This window comes from Panulirus ornatus, chromosome 14 (assembly GCF_036320965.1).
Source record: "Panulirus ornatus isolate Po-2019 chromosome 14, ASM3632096v1, whole genome shotgun sequence".
NCBI lineage: Eukaryota > Metazoa > Arthropoda > Malacostraca > Decapoda > Palinuridae > Panulirus > Panulirus ornatus.
Window position 1 is genome coordinate 52,816,082 of NC_092237.1, and position 19,922 is coordinate 52,836,003.

The window sequence follows — 19,922 nt, forward strand, 5'->3', positions numbered from 1 at the left end:
AGTTAAATGACGACCACGAAGGTTAAGGGATTCAGACGGAGGAGATCCAGAGGAGGATGTGAATATATGAAAGGAATTGAATGATACGTATTTTCACAGCAGAAGATCCGATAGCGTTATCGACAGCGAAGTGGAATAGAAAAGAGGTGAGAATTCAATGAATTATCTAGAGTTACATAGAATATTGAAGGATCTTGTCCTACGTATATAAGTCTGATGATCTTATCATAATATTCCCATATGTGCTGAAGCTAAGGGTGCAGATTCACTCGACAAACCGCTTGGAATGTTGTCCAGGATGTTGCGAGAAGTACAAAGTGCCAAGGGAGTAAAGCAAATGTCATACATATCGATAAGAAAGGAGATCGGAAGGAAGTGTTGACACACACACACACAAGCCTCTCTGACGACAGTGGTCTATGAAGGACCGGAAGAAGAAAGATAATCAGAATACAATAGGATGACAAAATTGAAAAGGGGAAACAATATAAACGAGACGACACAGTATGAGGGAAAGATCATGTCGAACACATGATACTCAAGATGCTGACCCGAGAGTGGATTGTAAAGAATGAGGAGGATTAGTTTAATCGACTTAGATTCGAATGCCTTACCCATGCATCCAAGAAGTGAGCTCACCTTATTTACAGCTTTTGTTCAATGGTTACTTGGAATTAGGCCATCAGAGAGGATCATACCTTAGTCTCTTTTTTTTTTTCCCTTCATATATCTTTTGCAACACAGCAGAATTCACACTGCAACTCACCCTCACGTTTCGAATACCGATATGAAAAAAAAAAGAATGTTATGGAAGGTGAACGTCATGGTAAAAGTGTCATAAAATGTGAGGATGGGGTTAACACCCACACAGGACACACCGCAGCCTCTGGTCGACAATTCAGGTCTCCCCGCCACTTCCCTTCCCTGGTCACGTATGTCGGCGCCATAACTTGCCCTCGTAAAACATCAACCCCATTTCGGGCTTTCAAAGAACCCGTCAGAAATTCTGCTACTTATTTGTGCATTATCTCGTGGCACATCCACACTTGCCAGATGGTTGTTAGCCACGCAGTCCCCTAGCTAGAGCATCGCCTGTTCCTCCATGTGTTGGATAGTCTTCCCGGCCGAAACCACGACACAGCCACCCACAGTCTGCTGCAACGCTCGTCGGGTGCTGGAGTGACTCCTCTCTCTCTCTTGGGATGGAACCAATGAGGATTGTGTGTGTCCTGGTGGCTACTACCTGGGTCGCTTCGACACGGGCGTCTACCACCGCTCCCGTACCCCTTACAGCGGCAGCGAAGGTACGTCTGAAAGGCTGAGGGGTATACGGTGGTGAGATGAGAGGACTCATGACATACTATTGCTTCAATCTGATCAACGTTCTTCTTTTAGTCTTATCATGAGAAATCTACTCCAGGTGCTATACACAGCCCTTGATTTACGTTCAGGGTGTTGGAGAGAAGCGAGTTCTCCACACCACTTGAGTACCTACCTACCTACAGTACACAGGACCAGCACTCGTTCAGTCAGGTGTCCTTCCCACCCCAACATGTCTTGTGCATAGATCTTCTTGGTCAGCCGGTCGTTCTCTCGTGCTCTATATCGAAAGCCTTACGTCTATATGTTTCTCTGATGGATTCGCAACATGCACACTCCTCGCCATCATACACATATTTTCTTCTCTTTCACCAGAGGCGTCAGGAGACATTCTCGCTCTTCTCATTTCGCACTGCACTTCCTTACTGGTCATCACTTCCCCACAGATATTAGTACTACATTGATACCCTCCACATCACAAAAACTCTGGTCTCAAAGGAATAACTCGTAAGGTCTACAGTAGGAATACAGTTGTGTGAGCAAGATCACGACACCCATTTCTACGTAAGAAATAGGATCTCAGGATGGGGAAATGGGACTACAGACGAAACATTTGCGACTAGGGAGGTTTTGGAGAAAGACGACATGAGAAAGAGGCGAGCACACCTATCATACTTTAAAAAAGGGGATTGATAAAGGATGATGCAGTTTAAAAAGTGAGGTAGAATGGTATAATAGAATGCGACTGAACTGTGAGGGAACAGATTGAGAGATACTACAGTTTTTATGCATTAGGCTCATGTTGAGCTAAATGTTTGATCACAAGAGTTGGATGTAGTGGTATGTCGCTCCACCGAGGTTAAGACTTTCCCTGTGATTATCCTGTAACACGTCCTCAAGGTTGATACGACCCCAGTGTACCTTCGAGACACTTCACTGAAGGTGGCACGACCCCAGTGCACCCTCGAGACACGTCACTGAAGGTGGCACGACCCCAGTGCACCCTCGAGACATGTTACTGAAGGTGGCACGACCCCCAAGTGCACCCTCGAGACATGTTACTGAAGGTGGCACGACCCCAGTGCACTCTCGAGACACGTTACTGAAGGTGGCATGACCCCAGTGCACCCTCGAGACATGTTACTGAAGGTGGTACGACCCCAGTGCACCCTCGAGACACGATACTGAAGGTTGATACGACCCCAGTGTGCCTTCGAGACACGTTACTGAAGGTTGATACGACTCCAGTGTGCCTTCGAGACACGTTACTGAAGGTAGCACGACCCCCAAGTGCACCTTCGAGAGACGTTTTCGAAGACTGGTCGACCCTAGCACACCCCTCAAGACGCGTCGTTGAAGGTGGCACCACAGTAGGCACCATTACCTATACTCAGGCAAGGGTTGGGTGGTAACCTCATCTGACATGTCGCTGAGATGGTTCAATTCATTTTCCATTATTGGAAATAACTTGTCCTTTTCATGGTTCTTTTCTCAACTGCACATTTTTTCCCGACATTCTGTTGCAGTGTGTGGTAGTTAAAGTTTTATACACACATAACGTCTCTCGTCAATCTGGCCAACAAAACACCATTTTCTTTACATAGAAATATACATGTAAAAAAGGAATGATCATTATGTATATATATGTATAAAGTGTTGTTGTCGGCCTGTGGAACAGTGGATGATGACTCGACAGTCACTTGACACTGGTTGCGCTCCAGCTGACTGAGTGACTGTGTGTGTGTGTGTGTGTGTGTTTGTGTGTGTGTGTGTGTGTAGTCCATCACTGGACTAAGACGTCCGTGGTAACAGACTGGGTTCCTCTCTCATCTGGCAGGCTATGAGCTGGAACTGGGCCGAGAATTCGACAGGACTGTGCGAGGCGCTGGGAGGAACCTGTCGCATGGCTTCCCTGAAGGATGACCTTTGTCAAGAGGTCCTGAGGGCCGCCTCCTCCTGCCTACCTCCTGCCATTTGCTGTAGGACGTCCCCCCAGCACGGTAGGACAAGGACAAGGCTCTTGTGATTTCAGTGACAAAGGATTTTACAATAGAGTCGGCATGATGCGTTCATCTCCATCTGATAGAGGTCAGAACGTGAGTGGAGAGTGGCTGTTGACGTGGCTGTATCAGCGTCAGTTGACGAGAGAGAATACAGTCTTGTCAGAGAGCTTCTTCTCGCTAAAAAGGAGTCCATCCTGTCCCTGCTACTGAGTGGAGCGCAGCCTAATAGCTACAGGAACGCTTAGAGAAGGCAGTCCTGAGGTTATATGATAATGATAATGATAATAATAATACAATAATGATAATGATAATGAAATAATGATCATGATGATTATAATGATAATAGATCCATTATCTTTCAATGGTAAATCGATCACTTTAATTCCAAATTGCGAACATTCAGTTCCTTAGCTATTATCTTTACATATCTCTTTTTTTCCAGGAACTGTTCCCAGTAATAAACATACATGATGAGTGACTACTATTTTCATAGGGAAAACAGTGAAAAAAATTTGTTTTTGATGAATCTGCTTTCTGCTCCCAACAGTCAAATCAAGAAGGCGAAGACGGGACGCTTCTGTCGACCAGAAGACTCATAGCCTCAGCAGTGAGGAGAGAGTTTCATCCCCAGGAACTGGACGGGCTGGACCTGAGGAGGCTGAGACTGGCGGGAGAGCCTATGGCAGTATGAACCATCACACCAGGCAGGTGGCTCCCTTTGGAAGCGCTGAGGAACAGGTCGCAGGGCGCGGACTGTCGGGGACACTGCCCGGGGACGACACCAAAAGCAGCTCCAAGAACATCGAGAATACGAAGAAAAGGACAGAGAAAAGGAGAGGAAGTGTTGGTAAAGTGGATAGTGAGGACGTAAAGAGGAGAAGAGTGCCAAAGATAAGAAGGAAGTTTGATGAAAGAAATGAAGGCGATGGACAGAGACGGAAACCAAGACGAAAATTTGATAAAGCAGGGGAGAAAGAGGAGGAGGAAAAGAAGGAGGGAAGAAAGAGGGAGGGAGGAAAGCGGAAGATAAGGAAGAAGTCGAGAGGGAATCCCGATAAGGCTGTTGGAGATGGAGAGACGAGAGGAACAAGGAAAAAAGTGAATAAAAAGCTTTATAAAGTTCAGAAGAAGGACGAAGGCAAACGAAGAAGGAGGAAGAAGAAACTGAGAAACAAAACTGATAATGTTGAGGAGAGAGATGGAAAGAACAGAGAAGGCAAAAGGAAACTTAGGAGACGACCTGAAAAGGAAGGGCAGAATGGAGCAATGCGTGGCAACCGTGAGCAACAGAAATCTGATGAAAGAACACATAATAAAGATAAAAAATCCAAAACAGCTACAAACAAAGGCAAAAGGAAGTTGACAATGAGATATATGAAATCTGGAAAGAACAGAGAAGCCAAGAGACGATCTGGAAAGGTAGAGCAGGGTGGAACAGTGCCTGACAAACACAATTCACCGAGAATAGATGAAAGAACGCATAATAAACATAAGAAATCCCAAACAACTCCAATGAAAGACAGAAGAAAGTCATCAATGAAACAGAAGAACTATGGAAAGGATAGAGAAGCCAAGAGACGATCTGGAAAGGCAGAGAAGGATGGAACGGCGCGTGGCAACCACAAGTCACAGAGAACTGATGAAAGAACACAGAGAAAAAAGAAGAAACTCAAAGCAATTCCAAATAGAGACAGAAGAAAGTCATCAATGAAACTTAAGAAATATGGAAAGGATAGAGAAGCCAAGAGACGATCTGGAAAGACAGAGAAGGATGGAACAGCGAGTGGCAACCACAAGTCACAGAGAACTGATGAAAGAACACAGAGAAAAGAGAAGAAACTCAAAGCAATTCCAAATAGAGACAGAGGAAAGTCATCAATGAAACATAAGAAGTATGGAAAGAGTAGAGAAGCCAAGAGAAGACCTGGAAAGGCAGAGAAGGATGGAAAAATACATGATAACCGTAAGCCACAGATAAGTGATGTAAAGACACAGAAAAAAGATAAGAAATCTAAAGCAAATCCAAAGAGAGAGAAGATAAAGTCATCGGGAGAAAATCAACGAATAAAGAAAACGAGAACAAAAGGATCCAAAACCTTTTCCAGCCAAGTGTCTGGCAATAATCCAGAGAGAAAACACAAGAGACTCTCGGGGAAAAGACATCCACACAAGAGGCGACTCAAGAAGAAAAAGATAAAAGAAAACTCTGAGAAAATGGGGGAAGTAGACATAAAGAAGAGGGATAAGAAGCGAAGATTCCCCAGTGAAGTTGAAGGCAGAGTAGAGAGCCAAGCGAAGGATAAGACACCTAGAGACTCAGGATATAACCACGGAAAACCCAAGGGAAATACCAGACGCCGTAGAAAGAGGCCCGAAGGCATAAAATCTGCCCCGAAACTGAAAAAGAAAACGAGGACCCGAAGGAAAAACAAAGATCTTAAACGTAGGGACAAGATCTTCAGACGGAAGGTCGGCCACGACAGTAACGACAAACGTAAAGATAAGAAAATGAACGATGAAATAAGCAACCAGAAGAACATGAAGAGGAAGTCAGCTGATAAGATCAACGTGGAAGAAACGAAGAAGAAAAAGACTAGAAAAACAATCACCGATAAGGGAGATAAGAGTAAGGGTAAGGGTAGGAAACGGAAAAACAAGAAAAACAGACTGAAGGACAACAGAAAGAACGGGAAACAGATGAACAAGGGAAACAACAACAGAAAGAACGGGAAACAGATGAACAAGGGAAACAGACGACGGGGAGAGAAAATCAAAGGCAAAATGAGCAAATTAAAACATGATAAGAAAAAGGCCAAGAAAATGCAGGAAACAGAGAGCGCTAAGAAAGAGGGCAAGAGAAAACGCAAGAAGAATAAGGGCAGAAAAGGCACAAACAAGAGAAAACACAGAAAAAACAAGAAGTTTAGGAGCCACAGAAACAAAGATAAGAAAGATACGAAAAATAAGAAGAAAAAAGACAATATAATGCGCAAAGGCAAGGAGACTGAACGAAACAAAATGATTGGTGGTAATAGAAAAAAAAACAAGAAAACTGGAAGAAAAAATAAGACAAGTGACTCTACCAATAACAGAAAACGTAAGGGAAAGAATAAGAAAACGGACAACAGAAGTACAGATGATCAAGAAAATAAAGAAAATAGGAAAAAGGGACATAGAAGAATGAGAATAAAGAACGCAAAAGGCAAGATAAAGAATGCCAACAGCACTGTGATGGAGGAGACGCCAAGATATGAAGTGGAAATCCACGGTACGTAGACGTCTGAAGGTTTACAGGCGTATTAGTGTACCAGTTTACCGGTGTACTAGTTTACTGGTTCATTGGTATACAGGTGTATTAGTGTACCAGTTTACTGGTGTACTAGTTTACTGGTTCATTGGTATACAGGTGTATTAGTGTACCAGTTTACTGGTGTACTAGTTTACTGGTTTACTGGTATACAGGCGTATTAGTGTACCAGTTTACTGGTGTACAAGTTTACTGGTTTATTGGTATACAGGTGTATTAGTGTACCAGTTTACTGGTGTACTAGTTTACTGGTTTACTGGTATACAGGTGTATTAGTGTATCAGTTTACTGGTTTACTAGTTTGCTAGTTTACTGGTATACATGTGTATTAGTGTACTGATGAACTGCTGTACTAATTTACTGCTTTACTGGTGTACTCATGCACCAGTGTACTGGTGTACTGGTTTACTGGCTCATTGGTGCACCAGTGTTCTGGTGTATTGGTATACCATTGTACTGGTGTGTTGATATACTGGGTAATGGACAGTGCACCTTTTTAAGCCAGTTTCTTGTAGTGAGTGAGAACCTTATTGCTTGAGCAGCCGAGATATGGGTGTTTTAGCGCTACCTCGATCTGATAGCTTTGAAAAGGAAGAGGTGAGTTTAGGAAATATTTCATACGATCTGATTTAGTGACATCAATGACTTCATACAGTCTGATTTTGTTACATCAATGAGTTCATACAGTCTGATTTTGTGACGACAGTGACTTCATACAATCTGGCTTTGTGACATCAGTACTTCATACACTCTGGTGCTGTATTATCAGTGACTTCATACAGTCTGGTGTTGTGTCATCAGTGACTTCATACAGTCTGATTTTGTGACATCAGTGACTTCATACAGTCTGATTTTGTTACATCAATGACTTCATACAATCTGATTTTGTGACATCAGTGACTTCATACACTCAGGCGTCGTGACAATAGTGACTTCATACAGTCTAATCGTAGACTGGAAACACATGGATTCGTCCATTGCAGGATGAAGGGCCAAAGCGTCTGAGATAACCACAGTGAGGAATGGACAGCGTTTGCCTACGTCCCTCTTCAGCTTCTGTCTTGGTACTCAAGTCTTTAACCATCACTAGATTCTAGATGAAAAACTGGGTGCTGTAAATCACCTCCCTCAAATACAAAAAAAATCACTGCAGGTAGTTCCTGTAAATGACTCAAGCTGTTTCACTAGGCATGCTGAAAATTCTGTAAGAAAAATTACGAATGGACCGAGACGAAGTTTAATGTATGAGTATAACAACGTAATCAATCCAGACCCGTCTAACCTTCCAAGGGCAGTACACAGACACTCAACCACTCACTCTGGTGCACACCAGACCCATGGCATGTCGTTTCCTGCTCCTGTGGTCCTGTGGGCTTCATTGGGTCGAGAATGGCATTGGAACTTCTTTGTGAATAGGATTCGATGATACACAGTAAGTCACCAGCTCGAAGGAAGGACGTTGATATGCCTTGCATCATCGGATGTTCAGAAAGACGTTCAAATACCATCCATGTCACGCTGAAGGCGGTCTGATTACTCTTATCTCTGTTGTTTTGCCGTTTTAGTAACTCTTGAACGCGAGCTACCAACATAGTCAAAAGCTCAGTACACTAAAGCTCTTGACTTATACGTTGGGATATGTTTCTAAGGTAATGAAGGAAAGGGGAATGGGTCAGTTGCTTTGTACCACCAGTGGATGACTTTCTGCATTGAGTTTAGTGTTAGTTAAGAGTAAGTGAGATGCACCAAGCCTTTTGCATTTTGTATATGTGAATCTATCTGTCACTAAAATCAGGACTTTTGGGCAACGGTGACAAGTGAGCGTTCTCCAGTACACCACTATTTCAAAACATACAAATTACTTGGAATTTATGCAAATAACAGGAAAAATGTATTTAGCCCACTCTGGTGGTAGCTAAATATAGATGTCTTGTCGTCATAGGTTGATGACGTCTTGAGGTTGATGACGTATTCCTACAGGTGATGCAAAAGGCTGTGTGGGCAGCGAGACCTGCAACATAAACGGAGGGAAGTGCAAACGGAAGTGTGGCAAGAAAGAGGAGGAGATCGAGGACGGGTGTGGTGACGAGACAGGTAAGAAGAACAAGAAGAAGAAGAAGAAGAAGAAATGCCGGTGCTGCGTGAGGCGATGCCAGGCGACGAGCTGGTGTGAGGAGCAAGGGGGCCACTGTGTCCATATGAAGAAGGACTGCGGAGGCAAGGCTATGAAGAGGGGATGCAAAGGAGGATCTTGCTTTTGCTGTATAGCAAGTGAGTACATCTCTTTGTGTGGGTTGCTTTGTAACACTGTGTGTGTGTGTGTGTGTCTTGGTATGTAGAACTGACCGTTTTATGTACGTGACACTACAGAATTGACCATTTTACGTACGTGGTACTATAGATCTGATCGCTTTACGTACGCGACACTATAGAACTGATCGTTTTACATACGTGATACACACACACACACACACACACACACACACACACACAGAGGAATAATAAGATATTATGGAGAAAAAAAATCTACAAACGCTGTTGGGATTTCTCTCTGTAATAATTTCAATGGATACAATTGAAATATCTTGTGGGAACACACAGGTTCTCCCAGTCATATGTTGGGCAACGCTGGCGACGGCTGAGAGAGAGAGAGAGAGAGAGAGAGAGAGAGAGAGAGAGAGAGAGAGAGAGAGAGAGAGAGAGAGAGAGAGAGAGAGAGAGAGAGAGAGAGAGAGAGAGAGAGAGAGAGAGAGAGAGAGAGAGAGAATATTCCATTTCCTGTTCTGAAGATATATTTTCTTTTTCTTTCTTTGTCATTCCTTCCAGAAGAAGGTAAATGTCAAGGGAAAGAGGGTAAGGCATGTCAGAAATCCGGAGGGACTTGTAAGACATCTTGTAAGTCCAACTTCCAGGAGGTAGAAGGTGGGTCGTGTGGGAAGAGCTGCGTCTGCTGCGCCAAGCCTTGCAAGGCTAAGGCCTCCTGCTCGGACCTCGGCGGCTACTGCGTCAGGTCCAAAAAGGAATGCCCAGGCAAGACGAAGAATCGAGGCTGTAAAGGCAAAAAATGCAAGTGTTGCCTCTTAGGTGAGTTGCTGTGTAAGTTTCTATTTTTGTGTGTGGTGTAACATCCACGTCAGTCACTGTCCTGCAGTGCCTTTTTCCGCAGTGATATATTCCATATTCAGATGACCTGTGGTGCTCTGAGGTAGATTTATATAAGGTAATGTAAGTTCATGTGTGTGTGGCAGTGGTTGTATGGATGGATTAGGTCCGAGTTTACATAACAACAAGAAACTTCACAATTTTGAATCTTCATTGTTAGATGAACCTTCTCTTGAAGTGCTCCTTAATCTTGCTTATTCTTAAAGGTTTAAGCATTCTATTTCTTAGGTTTATGTAAGATGTAGTAGCGTATGTGGGGTTGAAATGTAGATACGTTTGTTGAAGGAAGACACACTGCATTTCTATACTGTGTTACGTTCTTCATCTGTACACATGCATGAAGCCCACATGATGTCTAATCATACACTTACCCCCTCATATACCAGTGACATGACTGACGTGTGTTAGAACCAACGACCCATTCTAATGTACGTCAGCCAAGCTGGACATTTTGATACTTGTATTTAAAAACCAGCGGACAGCCCCGTGAAAATTCTAGCTCTGAGATGATAGAACAACTGGGAGATGAATTGTGTATATCAACATCACTTAGTAACGAGTGACGCAACATTTTACCCCAGAAAGTAAATATTGTTGAACATCACTTCTTAATGAGTGACGCAACATTTCATCCCAGAAAGTAAATATTGTTGAACATCACTTCTTAATGAGTGACGCAACAATTCATCCCAGTAAGTAAATATCGTTGAACATCACTTCTTAACGAGTGTCGCAACATTTCATCCTAGAAAGTAAATATCGTTGAATGTCACTTAACGAGCAAAGCAACATTTCATCCCAGAACGTAAATATCACTGAACATCACTTCTTAACGAGTGACGCAACATTTCATCCCAGAGAGTAAATGTCGTGGGTCAGAGGACGACTACTGCCTGCACTACGGGGGAAAGTGCAGGAAATCCTGCAAGCATGACTGGACGAGGGTCGAGGGTGGGTGTGGGGCCCACGGCTGCGTCTGCTGCGCCAAGCCCTGCAAGCCCAAGCCCTCCTGCCTGGAGCACGGTGGCCACTGCGTCATCTACGAGGCGGAGTGTCATGGGACTCTACACGCTCATGGGTGCACTGGAAAGAAGTGCAAGTGTTGTGTCAAATGTAAGTTGGATTGGGTTTTTTTCATCTCGAAATTTTTAACTCCATAGGGCTATTGAAACGCTTATTATGGTTTCTGGTAGTGTCATATATATATATATATATATATATATATATATATATATATATATATATATATATATATATATATATATATATATATATATATATATATATATATATATATATATATATATATATATATATATATATATATATATATATATCATGCATCTGTTCCTGCTGACCAAATCTTGTCATGCACTTGATATATAGACTGAGGCTAACTGGATGTTCTATATCTATACAGCTAAGGCCAAGTTAACTACCGCAACCAGCACCACCACCACCACCACAACTACTACTACCTCCACTACTACTACCACCACCACCACCACGACAGGTAAGATCTCGTATTTGTGACTACCATTCTCGATGTGTCAGGTGGCCCTTGTGACAACACACACACACACACACACACACACACACACACAGAGGGACAGTGTGCCTGATAGATCTTTCATATATGTAATAACTACCCATTTCCTCTTTTTTCTATTTTGCCTTTCAGACACATTTCCCTAAAAACCCACTTAAAATAACTACCTATTTCCTCTTTTTTTCTATTTTGCCTTTCAGACGCATTTCCCATTTAAAATTCTAAGAGAAAACTTTGCCGATTGAGTAGCGTTCGAGGGAAGAGGTCCACCAACACTGGTCAGGTCCGGGTGTGTGTTACTGACCTATAAGGCGTCTTTTGACTCGAACGAAGTTAACTTCGCCTCTAGAAGCACCGGGGGCATATGGTCAACCCAGCGTCCGAGCAAGGCTTCCCTGAAGCGTTGACCATAACGAGAATCTTGCCTGATGCTCTCTCTCTCCCTCACTCCGCTCATACAGCTGGCTGGCCTGATGTGCGCTTGCATCACTCTATGTATACTCTCTAAGGTTGGCGACCGAGTGCAGTGTGTGTCTTGCTCACGCCATTGCACGTGGACAGAGTAACAACTCTTTAGGTGTCCCCGTGGTGAATGCTGAGAGAGAGAGAGAGAGAGAGAGAGAGAGAGAGAGAGAGAGAGAGAGAGAGAGAGAGAGAGAGAGAGAGAGAGAGAGAGGAGAGAGAGAGAGAGAGAGACTGACTGACTAGCTCTCTGGTGTGTCGGTCCAGCAGCATTCGCCGCTTCTGTGAAAGAGAAATGTGTTTATGAGACGCTGTTCAACTTTAGAAAGTATAAAACGTTTTTTCTCCCCTTTTTTTTTTTCTCTCCCTCCCTCCTCCTTCTCTCTCCTTGCAAGAAGAATAACAACAGCTGTAGGAAGGTCTGCTGCATTCATCAGGGAATCAATTGTACCTGCAGGTCCCCGAAACACCACACAAGTGTGTCATGTGTTTGTGTAGTAGGTCTTCGGCTACAGATGATAAGAGAGATTGAGTGCTAAGTGCGAAATCGAATTATATCGTTTGAAGGCAGACGCGTATGTGTGTGTGTGTGTGTGTGTGTGTGTGTGTGTGTGTGTGGGAGGAGCAGCAGCAACAGATCGATATGTGTGTGTTCGTTCGCGAGTTGTTCCGTGTTCACCAGAACAACGCTCTGAACACCTTAGTGAAAAGGGGACAAATTTTCTGTTATGAATATATACATCGATCGTAGCGCCACACGATGTTCCTTCCCTCTCCAAGCATGCGCGCGCGCACACACACACACACACACACACACACACACACGAGCCTCAGCGGTATAGTGGTGGGTTGTTAGCCTTATTGACAACGAGTCAGCACGGGCCCACCCGCAGGTCAGACACGTATAGAAATCGACTCCTGGGGCGAGGCGGTCGGCCCACAGCAATCACAGGTGTTCATCCTCTCCCCTCGGGGGCGTACCGTAGCTTAGGCTAGGGCGTCTCTATCTATATGTGCGTGTAGACACACATAAGGGTAAGGATGTGGTATGCATATATGAATAAATATATACAAAGGTTTAAAAAAAGGACAGGGCGACACAAGACCCCAAGCAATGTGCAGTGACATCAAACACTGCGCATGATCGTGCGCACACTGTACACCGGAGGCACCACAACGGTGAGGAGCAGTGATATCTGTGTCTATGACGAATCTCGGTTTCTTATCACTGTTTTTACCGTGACTGATATCTTAGATTTATTAGATGAAGGGAAGCAATGTCATGCACAAAAAAGGTTTCCTCTACCAGTTTGCGCGTTAAAATACTTATACATCCTGTAATGAGGGTATCGTGTTATCCTGTAATGAGGCTATCGTGTTGTCCTGTAATGAGGCTATCGTGTTATCCTGTAATGAGGGTATCGTGTTATCCTGTAATGAGGGTATCGTGTTATCCTGTAATGAGGGTATCGTGTTATCCTGTAATGAGGCTATCGTGTTATCCTGTAATGAGGGTATCGTGTTATCCTGTAATGAGGGTATCGTGTTATCCTGTAATGAGGGTATCGTGTTGTCCTGTAATGAGGGTATCGTGTTATCCTGTAATGAGGGTATCGTGTTATCCTGTAATGAGGTTATCGTGTTGTCCTGTAATGAGGGTATCGTGTTGTCCTGTAATGAGGGTATCGTGTTGTCCTGTAATGAGGGTATCGTGTTATCCTGTAATGAGGGTATCGTGTTATCCTGTAATGAGGGTATCGTGTTATCCTGTAATGAGGGTATCGTGTTATCCTGTAATGAGGGTATCGTGTTATCCTGTAATGAGGGTATCGTGTTATCCTGTAATGAGGGTATCGTGTTATCCTGTAATGAGGTTATCGTGTTGTCCTGTAATGAGGGTATCGTGTTGTCCTGTAATGAGGGTATCGTGTTATCCTGTAATGAGGGTATCGTGTTATCCTGTAATGAGGCTATCGTGTTATCCTGTAATGAGGCTATGGTGTTATCCTGTAATGAGGCTATGGTGTTATCCTGTAATGAGGGTATCGTGTTATCCTGTAATGAGGCTATCGTGTTATCCTGTAATGAGGCTATCGTGTTATCCTGTAATGAGGTTATCGTGTTTTCCTGTAATGAGGGTATCGTGTTATTCTGTAATGAGGCTATGGTGTTATCCTGTAATGAGGCTATCGTGTTATTCTGTAATGAGGCTATCGTGTTATCCTGTAATGAGGGTATCGTGTTATCCTGTAATGAGGGTATCGTGTTATCCTGTAATGAGGCTATCGTGTTATCCTGTAATGAGGGTATCGTGTTATCCTGTAATGAGGCTATCGTGTTATCCTGTAATGAGGCTATCGTGTTATCCTGTAATGAGGGTATCGTGTTATCCTGTAATGAGGGTATCGTGTTATCCTGTAATGAGGGTATCGTGTTGTCCTGTAATGAGGCTATCGTGTTATCCTGTAATGAGGGTATCGTGTTATCCTGTAATGAGGGTATCGTGTTATCCTGTAATGAGGGTATCGTGTTGTCCTGTAATGAGGCTATCGTGTTATCCTGTAATGAGGCTATCGTGTTATCCTGTAATGAGGGTATCGTGTTATCCTGTAATGAGGGTATCGTGTTATCCTGTAATGAGGGTATCGTGTTGTCCTGTAATGAGGCTATCGTGTTATCCTGTAATGAGGGTATCGTGTTATCCTGTAATGAGGCTATCGTGTTATCCTGTAATGAGGGTATCGTGTTATCCTGTAATGAGGCTATCGTGTTATCCTGTAATGAGGGTATCGTGTTATCCTGTAATGAGGCTATCGTGTTCACGAGGTGGTTTTATATATCAAGTCACTGTTCCCTTACAGATATCACAACGACAACAAGGACAGCTGCAATGACCACAACTACCGCTGGGCCAGCCACCACAACTACTGTCGAAACTACCGCCTCAACAACTACTGCAGCTACCTCCTCAGCCACTACAGCACAAACTACCACAACTACTACTGCTCCTACCACCACAAGTACTACTACATCAACCACCACAACTTCTACTGTACCAACCACCACAACTACTACTGCACTAACTACCATATCTACTACTGCACCAACCACCACAACTACTACTGTATCAACTACCACAACTTCTACTGTACCAACCACCACAACTACTACTGTACCAACCACCACAACTACTACTGCACTAACTACCACATCTACTACTGCACCAACCACAACAACTACTGCTGCACCAACCACCACAACTACTATTGCACCAACTACTACATCTACTACTGCACCAACCACTACAACTTCTACTTTACCAACCACCACAACTACTACTGTACCAACAACCACATCTACGACTGCACCAACCACAACAACTACTACTGTACCAACCACCACAACTACTACTGCATCAACCACCACATCTACTACTACTACATCAACCACTATAACTACTACTGTGCCAACCACCACAACTACTATTGTTCCAACCACCACAACTACTACTGTGCCAACCACCACAACTACTACTGCACCAACTACCACAACTACTACTGTACCAATTACCACAACTACTACTGTACCAACCACCACAACTACTGCTGTACCAACCACCACAACTACTACTACACCAACCACCACAACTACTACTGTACCAACCACCACAACAACTACTGTATCAACCACCACAACTACTACTGTATCAACCACCACAACTACTACTGTATCAACCACCACAATTACTACTGTGCCAACCACCACAACTACTACTGTACCAACCACCACAACTACTACTGTACCAACCACAACAACTACTACTGCATCAACCACCACAACTACTACTGTACCAACCACCACAACTACTACTGTACCAACCACCACAACTACTACTGTGCCAACCACCACAACTACTACTGCACCAACCACCACAACTACTACTCTACCAACCACCACAACTACTGCTGTATTAACCACCACAACTACTACTGTATCAACCACCACAATTACTACTGTGCCAACCACCACAACTACTACTGTACCAACCACCACAACTACTACTGTACCAACCACCACAACTACTACTGCATCAACCACCACAACTACTACTGTACCAACCACCACAACTACTACTGTACCAACCACCACAACTACTACTGTGCCAACCACCACAACTACTACTGCACCAACCACCACAACTACTACTCTACCAACCACCACAGCTACTACTCTACCAACCACCACAACTGCTACTGTACCAACCACCACAACTACTACTGCATCAACCACCACAACTACTACTGTACCAACCACCACAACTACTACTGTACCAACCACCACAACTACTACTGTGCCAACCACCACAACTACTACTGCACCAACCACCACAACTACTACTGTACCAACCACCACAACTACTACTGTACCAACCACCACAACTACTACTGTGCCAACCACCACAACTACTACTGCACCAACCACCACAACTACTACTGTACCAACCACCACAACTACTACTGCACCAACCACCACAACTACTACTCTACCAACCACCACAACTACTACTGCACCAACCACCACAACTACTACTGCACCAACCACCACAACTACTACTGCACCAACCACCACAACTACTACTGCGCCAACCACTACAACTACTACTGCACCAACCACCACAACTACTACTGCACCAACCACCACAACTACTACTGCACCAACCACCACAACTACTACTGTACCAACCACCACAACTACTACTGTGCCAACCACCACAACTACTACTGCACCAACCACCACAACTACTACTGCACCAACCACCACAACTGCAACTGAACCAACCACCACAACAACTACTACTGTATCAACTACAACAACTACTGGTGTAACAATGATCACAACTACTGCTGCACCAACCAATACAGGTACGGCTGCACCGACCACCACAACCACTAGTGCCCTAACCACCACAACTACAACTGCATCAACCACCTAAACCACTATTCCACGAACCATCTTAACTACTACTACTTTACGAACGCAACCATTGATGGCCCAGGAACTTGAACAACTACCTTGCCAAAGACTTACCATTTGACATACCTCCATAACTACCCAAGCGTGCACGACGGTGTAACTTGTGAATTTCTCTGTCGTGTGAATGTACGTGTGGATGTACGTGTGAATGTACGTGTGAATGTACGTGTGAATGTACGTGTGAATGTGCGTGTGAATGTGCGTGTGAATGTGCGTGTGGATGTGCGTGTGGATGTACGTGTGAATGTGCGTGTGGATGTGAGTGTGGATGTACGTGTGAATTTACGTGTGAATGTACGTGTGAATGTGCGTGTGAATGTGCGTGTGGATGTGAGTGTGGATGTACGTGTGAATGTACGTGTGAATGTGCGTGTGAATGTGCGTGTGGATGTGAGTGTGGATGTACGTGTGAATGTACGTGTGAATGTGCGTGTGGATGTGCGTGTGGATGTGCGTGTGGATATGCGTGTGGATGTGCGTGTTGAGAATGAGTTATATACACGGCTGTTTCGTAAATGTGTGTGTGTCTTGTCGGTGTTGTGTTTGTGAGGACCCAAATGCCTTAAGCATCCCTGTGTTATCTTGGTGAGGGCCTGGCCCTCTACACATCCCTGTGTTATTTTGGTGAGGGCCTGGCCCTCTACACATCCCTGTGTTATTTTGGTGAGGGCCTAGCCCTCTACACATCCCTGTGTTATTTTGATGAGGGCCTGGCCCTCTACACATCCCTGTGTTATCTTGATGAGGGCTTGGCCCTCTACACACCCCTGTGTTATTTTGATGAGGGCCTGGCCCTCTACACACCCCTGTGTTATTTTGATGAGGGCCTGGCCCTCTACACATCCCTGTGTTATCTTGGTGAGGGCCTGGCCCTCTACACATCCCTGTGTTATCTTGGTGAGGGCCTGGCCCTCAGTGAGGCACTGGTGTCATGTCACAGTGAGATGATGTGGGGGTAAACCCTCATGTCACATCCAGTGGTGATGCATTACGTGAAATGATTTCGTTTGTGAGGTGTGAGATTGTGAGTAATGTAGATGCCCCATCACTTACAGGGAGCACAACTACCGGCGGACCATCTACAACCGGTACACGTACCGCTACAAGCACCCCTGCAACGACCCTCAGGACTACGACTCCTGGTATTTTTACGACCACGACTTCTACTGCAACGACCACAACCACACCCATTACAACTACTGTTGCAACTACCACCTCAACTACTAGATCAACCACCACCACCACAACTACTACTGCTGCCACTACCACCACAAGTCCTACTGCATCAACGTCTACAACTAATACTGCTACTACCATCTCAACAGCGACTTCAACGACCACCTCAACTATTACTGCATCAACCACCACAACTACTGCTGCATCAACCACCACAACTAGCACTGAACCAACCACCACAACTACAACTGTATCAACCACCACAACTACGACCGCATCAACCACCACAACAACTACTGTATCAACCACCACAACCACTACTGTATCAACCACCACAACTACTACTTTACCAACCACCACAACTACTACTGCATCAACCACCACAACTACTACTTTACCAACCACCACAACTAGTACTGCATCAACCACCACAACTACTACTTTACCAACCACCACAACTACTACTGCATCAACCACCACAACTACTACTGCATCAACCACCACAACTACTACTGTATCAACCACCACAACAACTACTACATCAACCACCACAACTAGTACTGCACCAACCACCACAACAACTACTACATCAACCACCACAACAACTACTGCTTCCTCAACCACCACAACTACTACTGTATCAACCACCACAACCACTACTGTGTCAACCACCACAACTACTACTGTATCAACCACCACAACTACTACTGCACCAACCACCACAACAACTACTACATCAACCACCACAACTAGTACTGCAACAACCACAACAACTACTACTGCATCAACCACCACAACAACTACTTCTGAACCAACCACCACAACAACTACTACTGAACCAACCACCACAACAACTACTACTGCATCAACCACCACAACTACTACTCTATCAACCACCACAACTACTACTATATCAACCACCACAACAACTACTGCACCAACCACAACAACTACTACTGCACCAACCACTACAACAACAACTACTACATCAACCACCACAACTAGTACTGCACCAACCACCACAACAACTACTACATCAACAACCACAACAACTACTGTTTCTTCAACCACCACAACTACTACTGCACCAACAACCACAACAACTACTTCATCAACCACCACAACTACTACTGCACCAACCACCACAACTACTACTGCATCAACCACCACCACAACTACTACTACATCAACCATCACAACAACTACTACTGCACCAACCACCACAACAACTACCACTACATCAACTACCACAACTACAACGACTACATCAGCCACCACAACTACTACGACTACATCAACCACCACAACTACTACAGCACCAACCACCACAACTACTACTGCATCAACTACCACAACAACTACTACTGCACCAACCACCACAACAACTACCACTACATCAACTACCACAACTACTACCACTACATCAACCACCACAACTACTACTGCACCAACCACCACAACTACTACTGCATCAACCACCACAACAACAACTGCACCAACCACCACATCAACTACTACCACATCAACCACAACAACAACTACTGTACCAACCACCACAACTACCACCGCACCAACCACCACAACAACTACTTCATCAACCACAACAACTACCACTGCATCAACCACCACCACAACAACTACTTCATCAACCACCACAACTACTACCACTACATCAACCACCACAACAACTACTGCACCAACCACCACAACAACAACTACTACATCCACCACCACAACTACTACTGCACCAACCACCACAACTACTACTGCATCAACCACCACCACAACTACTACTGCACCAACCACCACAACAACTACTACTACATCAACTACCACAACTACTACTGCACCAACCACCACAACAACTACTACTACATCAACCACCACAACTACTACTGCACCAACCACC

General features: G+C 44.4%; 1 protein-coding gene across 1 annotated transcript; it reads left to right on the forward strand.

The window, feature by feature from the left end:
• Nucleotides 1–1,039: 1,039 nt before the first annotated feature.
• On the forward strand, nt 1,040–18,064 carry LOC139753547 (uncharacterized). Its single transcript, XM_071670196.1, has 12 exons — nt 1,040–1,304; nt 3,158–3,320; nt 3,871–6,591; nt 8,611–8,901; nt 9,457–9,714; nt 10,651–10,905; nt 11,213–11,305; nt 14,665–15,410; nt 16,119–16,685; nt 16,886–17,311; nt 17,545–17,792; nt 17,893–18,064. The coding sequence occupies exons 1-12, from the start codon at nt 1,203–1,205 to the stop codon at nt 18,062–18,064; spliced, it is 6,042 nt and encodes a 2,013-aa protein (XP_071526297.1). The 5' UTR covers nt 1,040–1,202.
• The last annotated feature ends 1,858 nt before the right edge of the window (nt 18,065–19,922 follow it).

Excerpts from the sequence above, each read along its gene's own strand:
- LOC139753547 (XM_071670196.1), top strand. The coding sequence starts at position 1,203 with ATGGAACCAATGAGGATTGTGTGTGTCCTGGTGGCTACTACCTGGGTC. Across the intron at positions 1,305-3,157 it reads CCCTTACAGCGGCAGCGAAG|GCTATGAGCTGGAACTGGGC; the intron begins GTACGTCTGAAA and ends CTCATCTGGCAG. Across the intron at positions 6,592-8,610 it reads ATATGAAGTGGAAATCCACG|GTGATGCAAAAGGCTGTGTG; the intron begins GTACGTAGACGT and ends GTATTCCTACAG.